The sequence below is a fragment of the Ochotona princeps genome, chromosome 2 (genome assembly GCF_030435755.1).
Source record: "Ochotona princeps isolate mOchPri1 chromosome 2, mOchPri1.hap1, whole genome shotgun sequence".
NCBI lineage: Eukaryota > Metazoa > Chordata > Mammalia > Lagomorpha > Ochotonidae > Ochotona > Ochotona princeps.
The window spans coordinates 56,061,303-56,080,320 of NC_080833.1; the positions used below are offsets into that span (position 1 = coordinate 56,061,303).

General features: G+C 42.2%; 1 protein-coding gene across 3 annotated transcripts in view; it reads right to left on the reverse strand.

The window, feature by feature from the left end:
• Window positions 1–16,080: 16,080 nt before the first annotated feature.
• The window catches only part of GNG12 (G protein subunit gamma 12), a 134,376-nt gene continuing 131,438 nt past the window's right edge, over window positions 16,081–19,018 (reverse strand). For all 3 annotated transcript variants that reach the window (XM_058657905.1, XM_058657919.1, XM_058657913.1), the window contains exons 3-4: window positions 18,232–18,341; window positions 16,081–16,647 (exon numbers count right to left, since the gene is read on the reverse strand). In XM_058657905.1, the coding sequence (XP_058513888.1) occupies window positions 16,522–16,647; window positions 18,232–18,324 (219 nt within the window). In that variant the 5' untranslated portion in view covers window positions 18,325–18,341 and the 3' untranslated portion in view covers window positions 16,081–16,521. The remainder of the gene's footprint in view (window positions 16,648–18,231; window positions 18,342–19,018) is intronic.

Here is a 19,018-nt window from a genome sequence, read left to right on the forward strand (position 1 = left end):
GCCATCCTGGTTATGGAATATACAACCAGGAAAAACTAGAAACAAACCAACAGCAGCAAAATGCTGCAAGCGTCTGCCTAGCTTGGGAATAACAGCCCTATGAGTCCTTCACCTTGCAATTAAAGTTCTGTTTTTTTCACATCTGCTAAAAATGCAGAATAAAATTGTTTAGACCTGTGTCTTATTTAATCCCATGCCCAACCCGCCCCTCCAAAAAAAAGCCAGTACTTAATAATTGTGTGTATTTTTTTTTTAATATTGAACAGTGAGGTTTTAAACAGCAGTATCTACTTTTCAACCAAAGTAAAGGTAGATGAATTAAACCAGGCATGGGCAAGACTGGGAGTGGGGCAGCAGGGAAGCATTTTTATATGGTGGAAGAAGCTTGGGTAGTGACCAGTATCCATTAATCCTCCAAGCTGTTTTCCTCCATTATAAAATAGTGATGATAAAATTATCCGTCTGACAGAATCATGACTTCTACAACTCCAGAACCTTCTAGAAGGCAGGATTGACTAGGTTCAGGGCTGTAGCCCTGTAGTTTGGACACATGCCAGCAAGCAGTATGTGCTGAATTAATATGCATTGAATAAATGAATGATTAGAAGCAATGAATGCAAACTATCTGGCACATGACAGTTGCTCAGTAGAATGTGTTTGTCACTAAAACCCAAGTGACAGCAATGGAAAAACTTCCAAGGCCTCTGAGAAATCTGCTACTTATACCACATATGTTTAATTGACAATGCTCAGAGATGGAGTTAATTGATAATGTTCAGATTGTTTTGTTTGAGGAAATCTCAGTCATTAACACATTGCTATTTTTGCCTTTGTTCTAAATTTATCTGTCATTCTTTCCTGATTGACCCTAACACAAAGTTAACATGGAAAATCCTATCAGTTTATTGTTACAAGCACAAAATAATTAATGCTAAAATTCCTCATTATTGCTTTAAAAAAAATTAAGCTTCTGACTGAAACTAGCTGGAAATGTTCCAGCAAGAACAAAAATCCCCTCTTCCACCTAGGGCGTGTTGCGTGCTGAAAGAGTGGAAAACACCTGTTTTTTCACTGGCAACTTAGCTCAGTGTCTCATAAAAAAAATAAATAACTCCTTCTGTAATTAACTAAGGTCCATAGTTAAAGAAAAGGATCCATAAGAACAGCTCTTCAGTAATACAAAGGGTCTTCAAAAACGCTCAGGGAAAATGTGTATTGTGGAAAAAAAAAAAAAACAAGCTATGCTAGTGTTTGAATGTTGAATGTTCTGGGCACCAAACCTTTCTTCTAATTCTAGATTTTGAAGTCCTCTTTTATACACATTATTTCCAAGATACAAATCGGTCATTTCTAGAAAAAAAAAAAAAACATCTGTACACTTGCCACCTGGAAGCTTTTCCAAGGCAGGGTGTGAGATGCCTCGCCGTATTTTTGGGAAATAATTGCTCCTTGATTTTTAGTTGAGGGGTTCAGTTGACAGACAGTCTGCCAGCAGGGAGGTGTGTGGTTTCCATGTGAACAAAACTCAATGGCATGCGCTGACATCAAGCCAGTGTCCTTTAGATTGAGTCGAGTCTTATTTCTTTTCCAAGGATCCTCAAATAAACAAAACAATCTCTTTGAAAAGGGCCACATTCATAAAAACCACCAAGTACTTAGTGCTTACCAAGGAGCAGGAACTCTAGGGATCTAACTGAAGTGTACCCAAAAAATTACACGTCCTCCTTGGCCTCAGGGAGCAGAGTCTTCCAAAGCTGTAAGATATGCACGTTGCCACAGAGTTCAAAGCAGAAAATGCCCAGCACTGTAACTTAGACCCAGACAACTTAGGGAAGTTCAAAGCAAAGAAGTGTTTGAAGAGCACATAAAGATGGAGGAGAGACAAGGTTGTAAGCTCTTTGATCAGAAGCTAGTGTTGTATTTTGCAAACAGCGCAAAGATGATTGATTGATTGGATATTAATATAATTCTGTGAGATGCTACAGAGACTGCAAAGATGTAAGCTAAGGAAGTACTTGCCCATAAGAACTTCAAAATTTGTAAGGAACCAAGTCAAACATATCCCTTCCTTTAATGCATTGATTGAATGTCTGTCATGTACCTGATGCTGTGGTAGGTCCTGGGGCCTTCAATCTACCTTTATGGAGGTACGCAGTTTTGTTGGAGATGCCTGCTCCAGGGAAGATTGGATGAGAAGTGATAACAGGGTAAAGTGTCCTGGGTCAGGAGGTGATTGCCAGGTCAAGCGAGACTTGACAGATGGAAAGATATACCAGGGGACAATGACGAGCACTCGCCTCAGTAGAGGAGCTGCACACAGCTCAGCAGAGTGCAAGTTCAAGACCTGTTTCGGACTAGCGTCTGGGGAGTTACATAGGGCTTGCTGCATGCCAAGCACTTTATAGCACTCCTAAGCATGCAGGGTCACTCTGTGCAAGTAGATACAATTACTCCTCCCATTTTGAAGGTGAGAAGACTGATGGATTATTCATACTGTTATGAAGTAGCAAAGGAGTCAGGATGGGTAACCAAGAGGGGATGCTGATAAGGAGCCAAACAGTGACTTTCCTGCAAGCCAAGATTTTTTCCCACTTAGTGACAGGAAGTCATTTTATTTAGATTAATTAACAAATTAATTAATTTGCACTTTATTTGAAAGGCAGAATCAGAGACCGAAATGTTTCAATGGTTCACTCTCCAAACGGCCACAACGGCCAGGGTTAGGCCAGTCCAAAGCTAGAATCAGAACTCTGTCCAGGTTGAGAAACGTTACCCTCCCTCCAGGAGTTCTTGCTGTTGAAGGTTCAGCAGAGTTGCTTTTTACAAATCTCAGGGTCTGGGGAAAGACAGAGGTTTCTACTGGATCAGTTCCAGCTTCCCTTGAAGCCTGTCCACCAAGAACTGAGAAATACCCATTTCTCTACAAAGGTGTCACATTGTTAGGAAGAGGACCCACAAGCTCCCTGGGGACAGTTTACTGGTTACCTAGGATAATCACTGCACTAGCTACGGGAGTCACCAAAGGTAGGAGAGTCCACAGACAGAACAGCTTTTACCTCGGAACTGACCATTTACCAGATGCGTCATCTGCCAGACACTACTGAGTGCTGGACAACAAAGATGAGCTGATTAGCAAGTTAAAGAACTGGTGTTGTTGTGCAAAGATACTTCTCAAAATCCAGCACCAGGCAGGTGCTAAGAACTGTGTGGAGTTCCCAGTTCTCTTACACCTACTATCCCTGGCTAACTGACAGGTGCTGTCCTATTTACTGGTTCATTTGATTACCCCCTTAAAGCAACCTAGGCTCAGCGAGATCAAGAGATGTCTCCAAGGTGTATGGCAAGGAAGCCAGAGGCAGCATCTCCCTGTGAGCTCAGCTGTCATTAAGCAGAGCTGGCTCTCAAAGAGGCCAACCAGACAGCAGAGGCTTGCCTGGGGCAAGATGAAACTAATTGAATCTAATCTTTTACTTATCCAGTAAGTGGGACGGAGCCTCAGGAAAACTACAAAGAGGAGAGAATTCTAAGAATTGTTCCCTTTCATCTCAAAACTGCAACACCAGGAAAGTGGTCTTTATGTCCCTTGTGCTTTTATGCCAACGTTTTTCTTCTTCTTTTCTTTTTTTTTTTTTTTTCCTAGAATTACCTGTCCAAGAACAAATGTATGCAAAGAAACAGATTTTCTTAGTATCATTCCTGACCCACATTGGGCTCATTCTACAATCAGCGAAATACATCACTCAACAAGAAAAGGCTCACCTGGATAGGACTCTTTTGCTTTCATTTTGAGTCTTTGTGCAACTTTGAAGGACAGGACTGGCAAAAGATGAAGAGGAGGAGTGTGGCAGTTAAGACAGCTTCCAGAGCCGCGAAGACCAGAGCTGGGATTAGGAATTCCAGCAAGACCTTGAGAAGTCAGGGAAACGTCTCAGCCTTGGTTGATTTCTGCTCTAATGTGGAGACAGGTTTCCTATCGTTGGGTTGCTGGGAAGATTAAAGCAAGCACAGCGCTGTAAGCAGCTGGCTCAGTTCCTGGACGCTCTCAGCTGCAGGTAGCCTCCTAACACACTATCTCTCAAGAGCTGTGTTTTCTATATATTTAATGTTTGCAATTCAGAGGTTATAGAAGTAAAAAAAAAAAAAAAAAAGAAACCCCCAGCAAGCCACAAAGCCCAGCCTAAGGATAGCAAGACACTCCGCAACTAACCATGTGCATTTTCATTAATCTGGTTTCTCTTCCTCATGCCCATTGATTTAGTTCTTTATCTCTCATTTAAATGATCAGAAGAGTTTCTGTTCAAAACACAGACTGGGCAGGTGCTGTATGCCAAGAACTGTGCCAGAGCTTGCTACAAGAGATGATTAGAGTACAATTTCTACCTGCAGTCTCGTATAGGAAGTATGTGGAGCTGACAGACACAGAATTTTTCGGCTGCTGCAGTATCATGTAGCAAGTTTGTGCATGTAGTGTGTGTGTGTGTGTGTGTGTGTGTCTAGCGTGGTGGTCAGGAAGCTGAACAGGAAGGAGTGATGCTTGACCTGAGGCTTTGACGCACAATCAGGAGCTCATTAGAGAGAAGGTTGCGATGCATGTGGGACTCTTCCAGACTGGGATGTTTGCTAGAGGATTAAGTGTTAAGGAAGGGAGTGGAGAGACGCAAGCTGAAAAGGTGGATGGAGACAGGAGTGTAAGGGCCTGGCATGTCTCCTTCAGGAGCATGTGTTGGAGGAGCTGAGGGTTTTGTGCACAAAGAAACTGTTTAAATTGGAGCATTCTCTGGTTCACTCCTCTCAGATGGCTTCAATTGCCCAGGCCACAGTGGGCTGGGAGGGATCTGAGGGGAGTGTAATGTAAAGGGACAGCTGTTTATTGTTCCTGTCTGTCCTGCTTCCCTCGCTCTTCCTCTTGCTGTCTCTTTCTCAGCACACTTCACTCTAGTCTCAAGGGTGGACTTGTCAGATAGGCCTGGCCAATGCCCTTGTCCATGGTAACTGGTTTAGAGGTAGATGTGTAGCTGTAGGTGAGATTATTCTGCCAGAGACTCTGCTGGTGTGGCCTCGCTGATGGATGTGACTATGCTTGCTAGCAACCAAATGCTTGCAGGGAACGGATTTACTCAAGACCAAAGGGCAAGAAGAAAGCTGCAAGCAGAGATCTTAACTCCAACTGCACTAAAGCTGGACCCATGGACTTTAGTTGTGTGGTGAAACTAGTTTCATTTACAGTTAAAAGCAGGATGAGCAATGGAGACTGAAGGATTTGTGTGTGAATTGCAATACATTTTAGTATTAAAACCAGGAGAGGCTCAACTGGTCACCCTAATGCCAAGGGCAAATGTGGAAGTCTGAAAGCTAGATGACAGTAATTTTTGCAGTAATGTAGTCAAGAAATGACATGGCCTGGTGCTGTGGTATACCCGGCTAAGCCGTTGACTGTAGTGCGTGGCATTCCATGTGGGTGCTGGTTTGAGAATCCTGACTGCTCCACTTCTAATCCAACTCCCTACAAATGTGCCTGGGAAGGCAGCAGAGGATGGCTCAATTACTTGGACCATTGCACCCATATGGGAGACCCAGGAGGGAACCCCTGGCTTCTGGCTTTGGCTTTGCCCAGATGTAGCCAGTGGCCATTTGGGGGTGAATCTGAGGATGTAAGATCTCTTACCTCTGTGATTTTCTCCTTTTCTCTATAATCTTGCCTTTCAAATAAACACAATAAATAATTAAAAATAAATATGGAAAAAAATGGCACACTGCTTAGGAGCTAGCAGTACACCTGCCACTCAAACATCCTGCCACTCAAACATCCCTTATGGGTGTCAGTTTGAGTCTCAGCTGTGCCAACTTACAATCCAACTCTCTGCAAAAGCACCTGGGAAAGCAGCAGATGGTGACTTAAGTACTGAGGCCCCTGCCACTCACATGAGAGGCCTGGATGGAGTTCCAGGCTCTTGGTGTTAGGCTGGGAAGCTGCAGTTGCAGTCCTGATTAATGTGGGCATTTGGGGAATGAATCAGCAGGTGGAGAAACTCTGTGTCTTTCCTTCTCTCTCTCTGTGACACTGCCTTTCAATTAAATCAATCAACCAATCTTTTAAGAAGGGGAAGAGAAGGGAAAGAAAGAAATGACGTAAGTTCAGGCTTATGTCTGAACTTGTTGCAGTTGATGAGGTAAGTAGGAGATAGATTTGGGAAGTATTTGATGATTCGTGATCAGTGTAAAGATTAACAGTAATTTTTTAAAAGATTATTTATTTCAAAGGGAAAATGATAATGAAATACAGAGAGAGAGAGAGGGAGGGAGAGACAGAGAGAGTGAGATTTTTCCATCTGTTGGCTTATTTCTCTAGTGTGCGCAACAGTCAGGGCGTAGGCCAGTTGGAAGCAGAAATTCCATCCATGTTTCTCAAGCAGATGGCAGGAGCATAAGTTCTTAGACTATCATCTTCTGCCTTGCAGGCACATTAGAAGGAAGCTGGATCAGAAGCACCAAGTAGTTGGGACTTGAACCAGGCACTCTGATGTGGGATATGGACATACCAAGCGGTGGCTTAATCAGCTAAGTCATAACGTCCACTGGAAGAGGGTAATTCTTGAATGCTTCTTGGGTTTCCAGTTTGAATAGTTAAAAACTAATAGTGCTACCAGTTAAATTTTAGGGAGAGGATATGGGTTTCGTCTTGAACTCTGTATGTTTCAGGACCCTATGTGACCATCTATTAAAAATATCCAGTAGGCAGTAGATTAGATAAACCTGATGCTTGGGCAAGAGATTTAGTGGTGGATGTTTAGGAAATCTCTGCATGTAACAACCAGGAGAGTGGAAGAGATCGCCAAGGACAAATGGAGAAAATGGGCGTGGATGGAAGTGATGGAAATTTAGGTACAGAAATTGAAAGAGGTGACGGAGAGGAAAGGCGTCTGATGGCACAGAAGCTGGATGGTGAGGCAGGCACTCAAAGGCTGCGCTGAATTTGGAAAGTAGGAGTTCACCATCATTTTGTGAGGTCAGTTTCATTGCAACCAGAGTCTAAGCTAGTTTACAGGACACTAGGATGGGAAAGGAGACCATTCATGACAAAATTCTGATGAAAGACAGGTGGGAAGGAAGATGAGGGGAGAGCTGGAGGGCTTGTTCTGAAAGGGGAGGCTTCTTCTCAATCTGTGACCTTGATGGACCATTACTGGAGTAGTGTGGTGGAGACATTTGCACTAAAAAATTTCAAGAATTCAGGCTAGATGACCCACACTTTGTGTGTGTGTGTGAAGGTCAGATTATTTGCACAATGGAAAGCAGATAAATGGGGGGAAGAGGGTGAGGAGGGTTTGGGATGGAGAAGGAGGTAAGAATTAGTTAAAGGATTGGGAAATATCACTAGGGGTTTGGGTGGGTTGGGAGTTAGTGGAGTGTAAAATATGAGCATCAGTTCTTCTTCACTATTCTAGTTATCTCCATAATGAAGGTAATGGGATCAAGAGCTTGCTTAAAAGTCTCTGTCAAATACCTTCCCAGGTAAGTCAATACCAGCTTTGAGCCTTTGGTGATTTGACCCACCCTCTCCTGCCACATCAACACTCCCCTTCTCAACATTTCTGCCATAAAGACCTCTGTTGCCCTGACACCCCAGCCGTCTTTGCAATCCAGAGTTCACACACACATTACTCACCTTGCTGAGAATATCCTTTTACTGTTCTTTCCCAGCAAACTCCTACTCATCCTTCAAAACCCTACTGATAGATTAACCTCTTTTGTGAAGACTGTTTTGATTCAGTCAGGTACAACACCTTCTTGCAACAGCATGTACCACACTACAAAGCAATTTGTCTGTTGATCTGCTGCCACAAGCCCTTGTTTTTTCTCTCTATCACTTGAGAGCTCCTGTCTTTTCAGGGTTTATCTAAGGACATGCCATGGCACTGCTAGGAGCTACTACACTCCTAGTAGGAGCTCAGTGAGTGACTGAATTCTTGCCTTGCTGTGAAAAATAGGGCATTAGCCCTGTCAGTCACATTTAATATTTGAGTGGACACCAGTCCTGATGGCTACATTTTATGAACTCATAAGGCACTAAAAGTGCGCTGTGCTGAAGAACTTGGCTCACTGAATTCTATTAGTTGCAAATAGTCAATGCTGATTTAAAGCACTTTTCTACAATTTATTTCACCTTAAAAAAATTCTTTCCAGTCCTGCTCAGGAGTCAGTAGCTGAAGTATCAGAAAGTGATTCTTTAAATATCTTTTAAGTATCTGTAATTACATCCAGCCAAGGCACATACCCTTCTCTGACTCCGTAATCTGGATTTTGGTTCTGATTTATAGTTCAAGCAGGAAAATTAAAAATGACTTGGGAGTGGAGAGGGTAAAAGCAAAGCCAAACAATCCCCTCTGCCACCAAGTTACCAATACTGAGCAGGCATTGCTTTCCCTGATTTATGCAAGACTTAAAGCCAGGAGAAATGCTAAAAAATTACTTAGCCTAAGTGCCTTTTGTTTTCTAGTAGAAGAGGAAACAGAGGTCACCTGTGTCGTAAGATCACACAACAAAGCAGGGGCAGAAAGACCCAAAATACAAGAGGGCTTTGGTTACCCCAGGCAACTACTGTTAGAAAATAATCAATGGAAAATTCTAGAAATAACTGAGTCAAGAATTTCAAGTATCTTTTAGTTTAGTATGTTGCTGCTGTATTTTTAATTATTATCTTACTATGTGCAATGAATAAACTTTAATGTAGATATGCATATAGGGAAAACCAGTATACATAGGGTTTAATATCAGTTGCTATTTCAGGCATTCACTAGGGGTCTTGGAAATACTGCCCAAGTGTATTCTTTCTCTTACATCATACTCTCACAAAAAAAACAGTCTCTGTTTTGGAAAAGCATATCAAATACACTTTTGCATTCCTTGACATTTCCAAAAGTGTCAGCATTAATAATGGTGGCTACCTTATGGATTTAGTGTGTGAATGAACTAAATGGATATAAAATGCTAAGAACAGTAGCTGGTCATAGTAAGTGTTCTGAATTTGCTATTGCTTATTCTGTTTTCTTTAAGATTAATTTATTTGAAAACATAGAGTGACAAGAAGAAAGAGAGAGAGAGGAAAATGAATCTTCCATCCACTGGTTCACTCCTGAAATACCCACAGCAGCTGGAGCTGGACCAGGTCACAGCCAGAAACAAGGAGCACGAGCCACATACTCCACACGGACAGCAGGGACCCCAGTTCTCGGACCACCACCCAGTCCTTTCTTTTTTTTTTTTTTAAAGATTTATTTTACACTTGATCTTAGCCAAAAGGCCGAGAAGCGATTTGGGGAGGGGTGGGGAGAACCCAAGTATCTATGTAATTGTGTCACATAATACAATGTAATTACTGAAGTTAAACAATAAATAATTTAAAAAAAAAAAAGATTTATTTTATTTTTATTACAAAGTCAGATATACTGAGAGGAGGAGAGATAGAGAGGAAGTGGAGCTGCCGGGATTAGAACCAGCGGCCATATGGGATCAAGGTGAGGACCTTAGCCACTAGGCCACGCTGCCGAGCCCACCCAGTCCTTTCTTACATTCATGAGCAGAGAGCTGGATCAGAAGCACAGCAGTTGGTCTCAAACTGGCACTCTGATAAGCTGCAGCTAAACCCATGGTGCCACTAATGCTGGCCCCACTGTTATTTACTTTTAAGTTCCAAGATATGTTCTCGATTACTGGAGAAAAACTGCAAGCCTTAGCTTCCCCGAGCCTGTTTGCTCACCTGATGATGGGGTAAAATCACGTCTACTTATTCAAGAGCTATAAGGCTTAAACGGGACAGTATGTACAACATTGCCAGTCTCCTATCTGGAGTTCAGTGGTAGGCCCTTTCTTCCTCCAGTGCCTTGCACAGATGTCTGCAAATATTGACAGATGTTGTATGGTCCATATTGAAATGTGCGTCATCAATGTCAGAACTGCAAGGTTTATTTAGAACAAAGCACTTATGATGCACTGGCCTTGGGAAAACATTTCCAGGTTAACAGCAGAAATGGAACCTCTCTGCTTTACACACAATTCTTTGTGTGCACATAATTCTCTAAAGGGCTGCTGACTTCAGATACCCTGTAGGGCTCCTTTACAACTTTCTTTATTTGCCTGTACCTTGTGCTGTCACATACTCAGATGTAAAAATGAGAGAAAATGACTTAAATGCATTTTAGAGCAAGACTTTGCATCATTTCTTGAGAGTTTTCTAAAACATTGGAAAATATACAACTACTACAACAGCAAAAGTATATACTTGTTTCATTTGTTTGCTACTTAAATCTTCCATGCATATGTCAAGACAGTCCTTCCAGTGACTTCAGGGGACAATGAGCCAGTCAGAGGCTGCTGTTCATTTGTTCACAAAGTGATCTTGCAGCACTTACGTGAGCTTATGACCTCGTGGCACCACGTGGCTACTGTCCTCTGTTAGGACAAGATTTAAAGTCTTTTAGTGGATAAAGCTCTCTTTTTGATCATTAAGCAGAGGCCATGTGTGGTGCGGTGGAGAGTATTTAGGTCTGCAGAGAAGGAGAAAGTTGCTCACTGATGTCTCAATTGTTTTTTTTTTTTTTTAAGATTTATTTTATTTTGGGGCCTGTTACGGTAGCCTAGTGGCTAAAGCCCTCTCCTCTCCTTGCATGCACCAGGATTCCATATGGGCTCTGGGTCATGTCCCAGCTGCTCCAGTTCCCATTCTGGTCCCTGCTTGTGGCCTGGGAAAGCAGTTGAGGACGGACCAGAGCTTTGGGATCCTGCACTCATGTAGGAGACAGAGAAGCTTCTGGCTCCTGAGCACTTTGTCACTAGGCTACTGTGCCAGGCCCAGTCAACTGTAGGTTTTTAAAAACAGATATACCTTTATTTCTGCAAAGGTAATATCTATATCTATATCTATATCTATATCTATATCTATATCTATATCTGTATCTATACCCTCTGTTCATACCCCCAAATGGTTTCAATAGCCAGAGCTGGACCAGAGCTTCATCCAGCTACATGGGTGCCAGGCCCAAGCACTCGGGCTGCCTTCTGGTGCTTTCCCAGGCATATCAGTAGTGAGTTGCATCACACGTGGCCAGAACTCGAAACAGTGCCCATATGAAATGCTGTGTGGCAGTGCAGCCTAACCCACTGTGCTACGGCACTAGGCCCCAGCTATTAATTTCTTAGCTTTCAATCATGGCATCTTACTATCATGCATTTCAATCATTTTAGTTACTTTCATAATCGAACAGTTTAGCTAGGAGGACTTAAGGGTTTTAAGGAAGCCTCATATGTAGCACTTGGCTATTAAATTCCATTCCTTATGCTAAATACTGCTATCTGCACAGTTCCATTTTCTAGTTCTAACGATCTTCTACAGACTGAAATCGTAAGTCACTTGAGCACTTACTTGGATTACATTTACTTCTAAGGCAGAAAAATTCCTGGTTTCTGAAAACATTGATCATTGAGAGAAGGCTTCAGGCGACTAGCTGTACTTGTTTGTCCAGGGCTGGCCCATAGTGAGATGGCCTTATTAGATTTGAATGACTCAGTGAAGGAGACAGTAATTGGAAGAAGGCTCATCCGAAGACCAAGTTATTTGCTGCTCACAGTAGTAAAGGGATAGTATAGCAAGTAAGGCACCAATGCTATAGCTTGAGCTGATGTTTGGACTAGGTTGTATAAAGATGGTTATATGGAGCTGTAAGGTAAAATACTGGAACCCTGGGCATCAGGAGGAAGGGACAAAGACTGTCTGTGTAGGCCCAATAAAAAAGTGCATAGTGAGTATTGTGTGCTGGCGTGTAAGTGATCAGCTTATCAAACAAGGCAAAACCAATTATGGTCTAAGTCTGGAACAATTAGAAGCCCATGTCTCTTGCATGGCCACATCATGCTCCCATCAATACTTGCAGGTCTTGTGCAAGTAGATGGTGCATTCCACCTGCCATATTTACTTACATACTTACATACTTACATACTTACATACTTCAGCTTTTTCAGCTGAAAAATCCCACCCACCCAATCCCACCCACCACCCCCAAAACAGCTGTTCACCACTGAGAGTCACAAGATTTTTGAATAATTCGCTCAGAACTCATCAAAGTGCGTGTCAGTTTTTGTCTAATTTTCATAATCAAAGTACCTAAATTCTGTTCTTCACTGGAAGGGTGACTTGAGTGATGGTCTTTGTTCCTGTCTTTACCTTACATATTCTCAAAGGCAGGACCACCGCTGCAGCTTGCTCAGTTCATAAGCTGCTTCTTGGTAGCTGCCTCCCCCAACTTTTCTGTTTGGAGTTCGATGTCCTCTCATCTCTGTGGCAATGGACAGAGGAGGAGGCCGGGTACCTTCAGCACACACTTGGTGGATGAGTCACCCCAGCAGTCTAATGACCTTTCCATTTGTTATCTGTTACCATGGCCACAGCTGGGTTTCTGCCTGGGAAACAGCTTTCCACACACTGGGAATCATTGTGTCACTCCTTAACAACCTTTGAGTTTCCTTGTTGCTTACAGGATAGAGACCCGTAGTATAGGAAACCTGCACACTAGCTTGGAGTCCACTTTTCTCCTCCTTCTATCAGCTCCTCCAAATCTTCCATGTCTCTTTCTGCTTTTTCAAGTCCCACTTCAAACATCACCACCCCTGGAAGCCATCCAAAGCTGCTTCTTCCTCCCTCTGTGCTCTCCCGGCACTGTGTGTCCACCTGGTTTATGGTGCTTCTCACATAGTGCTTCAATGGTCAGTTAATTATCTGTCTCCGAGCCCATCTTTCCTCCAGGCTGTGATATTCTCACAGGCTGGGCTAAGTCATACAGCCTAATTTTTAGCACCTTGTTTCCCGCAGGTATTCAGACAATGTTAATTGAATGAGTGAAAGAAAACTAGAGAAATAGTCTTTTATTAATTTATTGATCAAAACATGGGTAGGATGATACAATGAGACACTGACCCAGTAAAGAATGTGATGGTGCTTTTAATGAAAAGTTCCAATCTGTGTACATGCTAGCTGTGAAGTAGATGCATTTATTCGTTCCAAAGGACAGATTTCCAAACAATGATCACAGTGTCAAGGTAAATAAGATGCTGGACAGATGAGTAGCCAAAGAATGTTATAAAATCATAAAATCTCACCAAGGACATATTAAATGTAAATTTACTGAGACATCAGGAGAACACTTGAATTAGGAATGAAGCACTATATAACAAAAGGGTCTTTGAGAAGCAATTAAATGAGCATATATGATAGACAAACACACTTTGTATCTGAAGCAGCTTATAGCACCAACACATTGGCAGAACCAGCAGAGGGGTGGGGTCACTGGACCAAGGCATCTTAGGTCGTGAAGGTAGCTCAACCACTGTCTATGTCCAGCCCCTTGTTTTACAAATGGAGAAATGGAGGCCCACAGAGTTTAAGGATGCCTGTATATCCCACAGCCACAGGACGCACGACTGGCTACAGAATGGCCCAGGACACCAACTTCAGGTTCCTGCTCTACTTGACTCACACATATAATTAAATTTGATTCAATATAGTTTTTCCTATTAATAGGTCTAGCATAAATGAAATCAATGTACTTTTTACAATTCATTTCATGGAGAAATGACTGACATGTAAGGGAATTCACTTCTTGGGCTCTTAAATCTCTCAAATAAAAATTCAGAGCAGCAAGTCAGCGTTCGCTATATACTGGCTGAAACAGTGGCAGCTCAAGAGAAAATTTGGCACACCTGCATCTATACAAACTAGACTACGTATCTCTCAAAGTTACTAAACCCTTGGTATGAAGTTTTCTTTTTCCTTACAGTTTAAACATTAATAGGATACAAGAACAATCTCAACAGAGAGAAAGAGCATCAAAGTTTTCCTTTAAAAAGTAAAGTATGGCACTTTTCATTTTAATAAGGTAAGGAATTGAAAAAAACAACTTGATATGCTAGCTGAAGAAAAAAAGTTCATAGGTAATTCCCATTGGTTGTGAACCACCTTTTATATACATATATTTATATAATTTTTTAAGTAAGAAAAAGGTACCTCTGCAAAATATTTTGGAGGTGTGAAATTCTATCTAGCATTGTTGCCACAGCACTGAGGCCTCAACTGGTCAGATTCATGATGAACTAACAAGATACAAGAATGAGAAAAAGAGATCACTGTCAACAGAAGCAGGTGAGCAATAAAATTTATTGAGCAGAGTTAACTAGTTTCAAGGAAATGAAGCCAAGAAGTTACCAATGTGTATCTGAGTGTGTCAGGATAGTGGCAGTTAGAAATGCTAACACACACTGTAGACATCTGTCCATCAGGAGAATCAGCTGCTGCCGCTGGCTACACTGCGGTTTCATAGGTAGAACAGAGTCCTATAAATAAAAGTGATTTTCACGTACATACATTATATTTTCTCACATAGACGTCTAGTTATAAGTAAGGTAATATTTGGCTACAGTTTGTGCCCTTATTGGGTCCAGCATCAAAGAATTTTGCTTCTATTTTTTTTTTAAACATGTCCTACACCTGCCTGGAAGTTACATGACATTTATATTCATAGCTTTTATTATATCTGACCAGTGAGCATAAAATAAAAATTCCTGGAACTTGAAGTCTATTTCTTACCACTACATGCATATTAACAAATATATAGCAAAACATTTGTTTAGTAATAGGTAAAAGAGCATGTTGCAGTACTACAAGATAAGCTATGTTTGCTACCAATAATGTGTGCACTATGAAATAATCAAGTAATTTACTGAAAATATTTTGTAATAAGCTGCATTTAAATATTTAAAGAGACATGCTAAAAATCAAAGTGAAAATAGATTAGTGTTCTGAAACGATCAGTAGAAAAATATATTTATTAAAAAAAGAATATCTCATTAACTGAAGCATTAAGTGAAAAGACGTCTTGTTAGTATAAATTTCAAATTTCACTTTTGGAAAACATAAAACTTCCTCTCTCCTAAATAGGTGCCTATGGTTTACTTGGGAACTGGACATGTGACAGAGCCCAGCAGTTGATGATACAGGATGAAGGGCAGTGCAATGGCTTTCACGTGGTCCTGGAGAGCAGGGGGTGGCTCACAGGGCCACGTAGGTGTGTGACATGGAGAAGCACTGAATGGATCTGAGCAGTGTGGAAGAGGACTACATGTGTCCGTTGATGCCATTCCCAAAGCCCAGATGTTAGATCTTTAAAATGGCCGGCTTTTAAGGGCAGTTGATACAGGATTTGGAAAATCTGTTGCAGGTAATTCCTTGTTGGGGTTAAATCCTTTTTAAGAATACATTTTTAATCTTCCATTGGTAGTAACTTTTTATAAATGGAATGACAACACCAAAGGTCTACTGTATGATTTGGGCCTCTGTGGGAGCATTTATAGGTAAGTGAAGTTAGCTTACATGTGTCTGTTTCTTGCCCACTGTGTTTTGCCCATCTGGGGTTGGGGAGGGGAATGCTACCTCTGAAATGCTGGAGTGGGAGAAGAAAGCTCCCAGGGAGGAGAGGTGAGAGCTGAGCCACAGGCTTGTCCAAGAAGAGCTGCTATTTGCTGTCACTGGGCTCAGTGTGTCTGTCTTCTTCTAGTCATCAGGGTGGAATTTCCAGAGGTTTCTAATCCTAATCCAGGAGAGACCGTGAGTCCCAGGACCACAGTTGCTGCCCAGGGGCCTCCCGAGGTTTCCTTTCCCCTTGTCCTAGGCTTGGGAACACCGAAGCCCCAAAGGTTCCTGCTGAATGGGTAACGCATGATCAAGAAGCCTGGAGTGTAAGTTGGCACAGTTCACTGCAGCCTAAATAGGCCCAGCACAAGTTGGAGAGAGGAGAGATGAGTGCATTGCTTACTTGCCACGAATACAATCTTTAGGATGTTCATTCATTTTTTTAAATATAGTAACTAAACAAAAAAGGATGTTTTATTCTATCTACACACAGCTCAAGAAGAAAGGATGACTTCTGAAGTTGAGGAAACGATGGTAATAGAAAGAGGGATGCTTTAATAAGGAAATAAGCATTGATCTGTGCATACATATAGGCACGCATATACATATATATACACAAAACATCCTTCTCTCCTTATCTACTATACAGGGTGGTACAAACTTTATTAAGAGCACAGTAAGATATAAAGGTTTTAGGATTCAAGTTCTTGACATTTTCATTTGACAGGTGCTTAGGCAGTTTATGGCATATTTGAATCCACTGTATATTTAAAGTATGCAATTGTGTTTTTTTAAAAGGCCTACAGCAGTGTTCCCTAAACAGTGACCCAATACAACACCACAGTCACCAAATGGAAAAAGAGATTGTTACTCTGTATTAGATTAGTGAGAAGTATTTTAGAGAAAGGGCAACTGGAAAAAATAAAGACTTCAGAGTCCATCATTCCAAGTTCTGAGCATTTTAGTTACTAGCAGTGGTTACCAAATCAGCCGCAGGTGGATCTCTTCCAGGAGCTGCTCATCATCTTTGTTGAGACAGGAGGCGAGGAATGGTTTTCATGACCTCACTATAAGATGATGCACGTCTTCTTATCCTTGAAAGGGTTTTCTGAAGTTGGGATTCCTATCAGCAAAGGGTCACTCCTCGCGTGCTCCTCACAGTAGGACATGAGGTCTGCTGATGCCTTTGAAACCTGGCATGGAGACAGAGCAAAGCAAACCAGGAAAACACTTCACTTACAAACCTGAAGCGCATATTTCAAAGCAAAGGTGCTGGGTTGAAGGCTGACATATGCATGGTGATCAGAGGATGACAGCCTCTGATGTGATGCTGTGCCAGGTCAAAAGGCAAATGGAGCAATTGGACAGGGTTGGCCCTCCTTAAGCAAGTGCTCAGGCTGAGTGCCCAGAGAAGCTGGCATCACATGTATTTTTTGTTTTCATTGGGGACAGATGACCTGCCAGCCAGCTAGCTAGCATTCCTGCATTTAACCAGGAATCTCATCAGCAAACAATCACCTCCACAGCAAGGATGATGGTACAAAATGAAGGTTCTGGATTCTTCAGAAATGAAGCAAGCACTGGACATTGCAGGTAGATCATTCTGGACTGCAAATCACTTTCAAGTGGCTTAAAGGAAAAAATCAAATGCATGTGGGGATGAGGATGGGGGCGGCAGGGTGGGGTGGAAAGAAGACAGGCAAGCAAACAAGCAAACAGTACCAAATGTGAATAGCTGGAGAGCTAGGTAAAGCCTATAGGAAGGTTTATTGTTACAACTCTGTAGGGTTTGAAGTGGACAGGGAAGGAGAATTATACATGAATAAAAGGAAGTTTGCATCTTAATTTCTATCCAAGAAAAAACCAGATTGGAATTTGAATGCATGTTGGGCTTGGACCCCAAACTCTGAAGCCAAATTGTTGTGGAGCTTCAAAATGTACAACTGGACACCAGGGAAATAAAAAAGGGAGTCAAGCACCTGCAAGGGGACACGCAGAGCCTTGCTCTCACATGTGTTTCAGAGGTCTGAGTGGGAGATCCTGTAGTATCATCAGACCAGTGTCCTAGCAAGCAGTGTTGGGTAGCTGAGCAGTGTTGAGTGTAATGTAGGCAGCCTCACGCTGTAGAGACAGGTCCATAGGAATTTATCAGGTGATGGCTTCAGCCTCCAGGAAACTGCCTGAGTCACAACATTCCTGGGTTCTCACTGCCAATTCTTCTCTCGGGACTGGGAGGAATGACTTCAACGTCAGATGACCTAAGAAGTGTTTTCTGGCATCTCCTGGGGATCACAGCTAAAGCTAGCATTGAGGCTCTAGACAGCCATACACATTTCAAAAAGCTGCATTTTCCTAAAAAGGGGACTTGACTGTTGACTTATTATGCAAAGCCATCTCAGTTACTTTGATAGCTCTAGAACACTTCATAAATTCCAGAGGGATGACGAGAGTGTCTGTAGAGTCCACCAGGAACACTTGTCCTGATTCACACACCATGATCCTTGGACTGGACCACTTGGGGAAGGGGAGCCTCAGGATATCCTGTCCGGGGTTTCTCAGAGGGGTGAACACACACTCCAGTTTCCCAGCTCTTTGGAAATGAGGACCATGCTAGGTAAGAAATGAAAGCTAAAACACTGAATAACATTCTTAGCTAGCTCTAGAAAAAAAAAATGCTGGGTGTCAACTGAGTTGGACGCCATCATCTTCCCGGACCTGTGGCCCAGGGTGGAAGAGCAGAGGGACTAAGTGCACCAAAAGCCCAGGAGACCTCTTACCTTTATTCTTTCAATGGAGGCTTCCAATCGTAACTGCTGCACAGTTCTTCTTGCCTGGGCTATGTTGTTGGTGCTTGCTGTCTTGCTGGACATCTTCAGTCAATTTTCACCTGAAATCGGAGGAGCATATTTTTTAAAGGTGACTAACAGCCATTCTCAAGTTAGTTAGACAATACAATTTGCATTAAGAGAGCCAGATGCACTCCCCACAATCGTCATAACCTCTTGGAGGTAGTTACTAAAATGCTCCTCATGATAAGTGGCCCAAGGAGCTCAGTTTGTCATCTAATTGGGCATCTTTGTAAATCTTCAGTTCACAGAAACCCAAAACTAGCAGCTTAACTGATGCCCCCTCATCACACAGCATGCTGTGAGAGGAGATAAATACACAAAAATGCATACAGTAGGTAGAAGGCCTCCAGCAAAAATGAGCATTGGTCACTACAAGCCATATTACATGCCTGATTAATGTGACTGTAACTTAGTTTAATGGAAGGTTTGCTTTTATTTCTTTTGAGTTATATTACCCAACTATTAGGCTGATGCAAGCCCTGGCAACACAGAGTGGGGTGGGGAGACAGAGTTCCTTCAGAGAACTTTGCACCAAGAGTGCATTTTTAGGTTCTGTGTAAACGTTCAATCACTTTGAGAATGTTAGTGAGCCATGTAAAGAAGTCTTCACAACCAAGTGGGAACCTTTCAGCTAGAAGTCACTCACCAACAGGCAGAGGTACTGGCAATGCTGACGAGAGGCAGGAGAATCCTAGAACCTGAGCTATTTAAATGA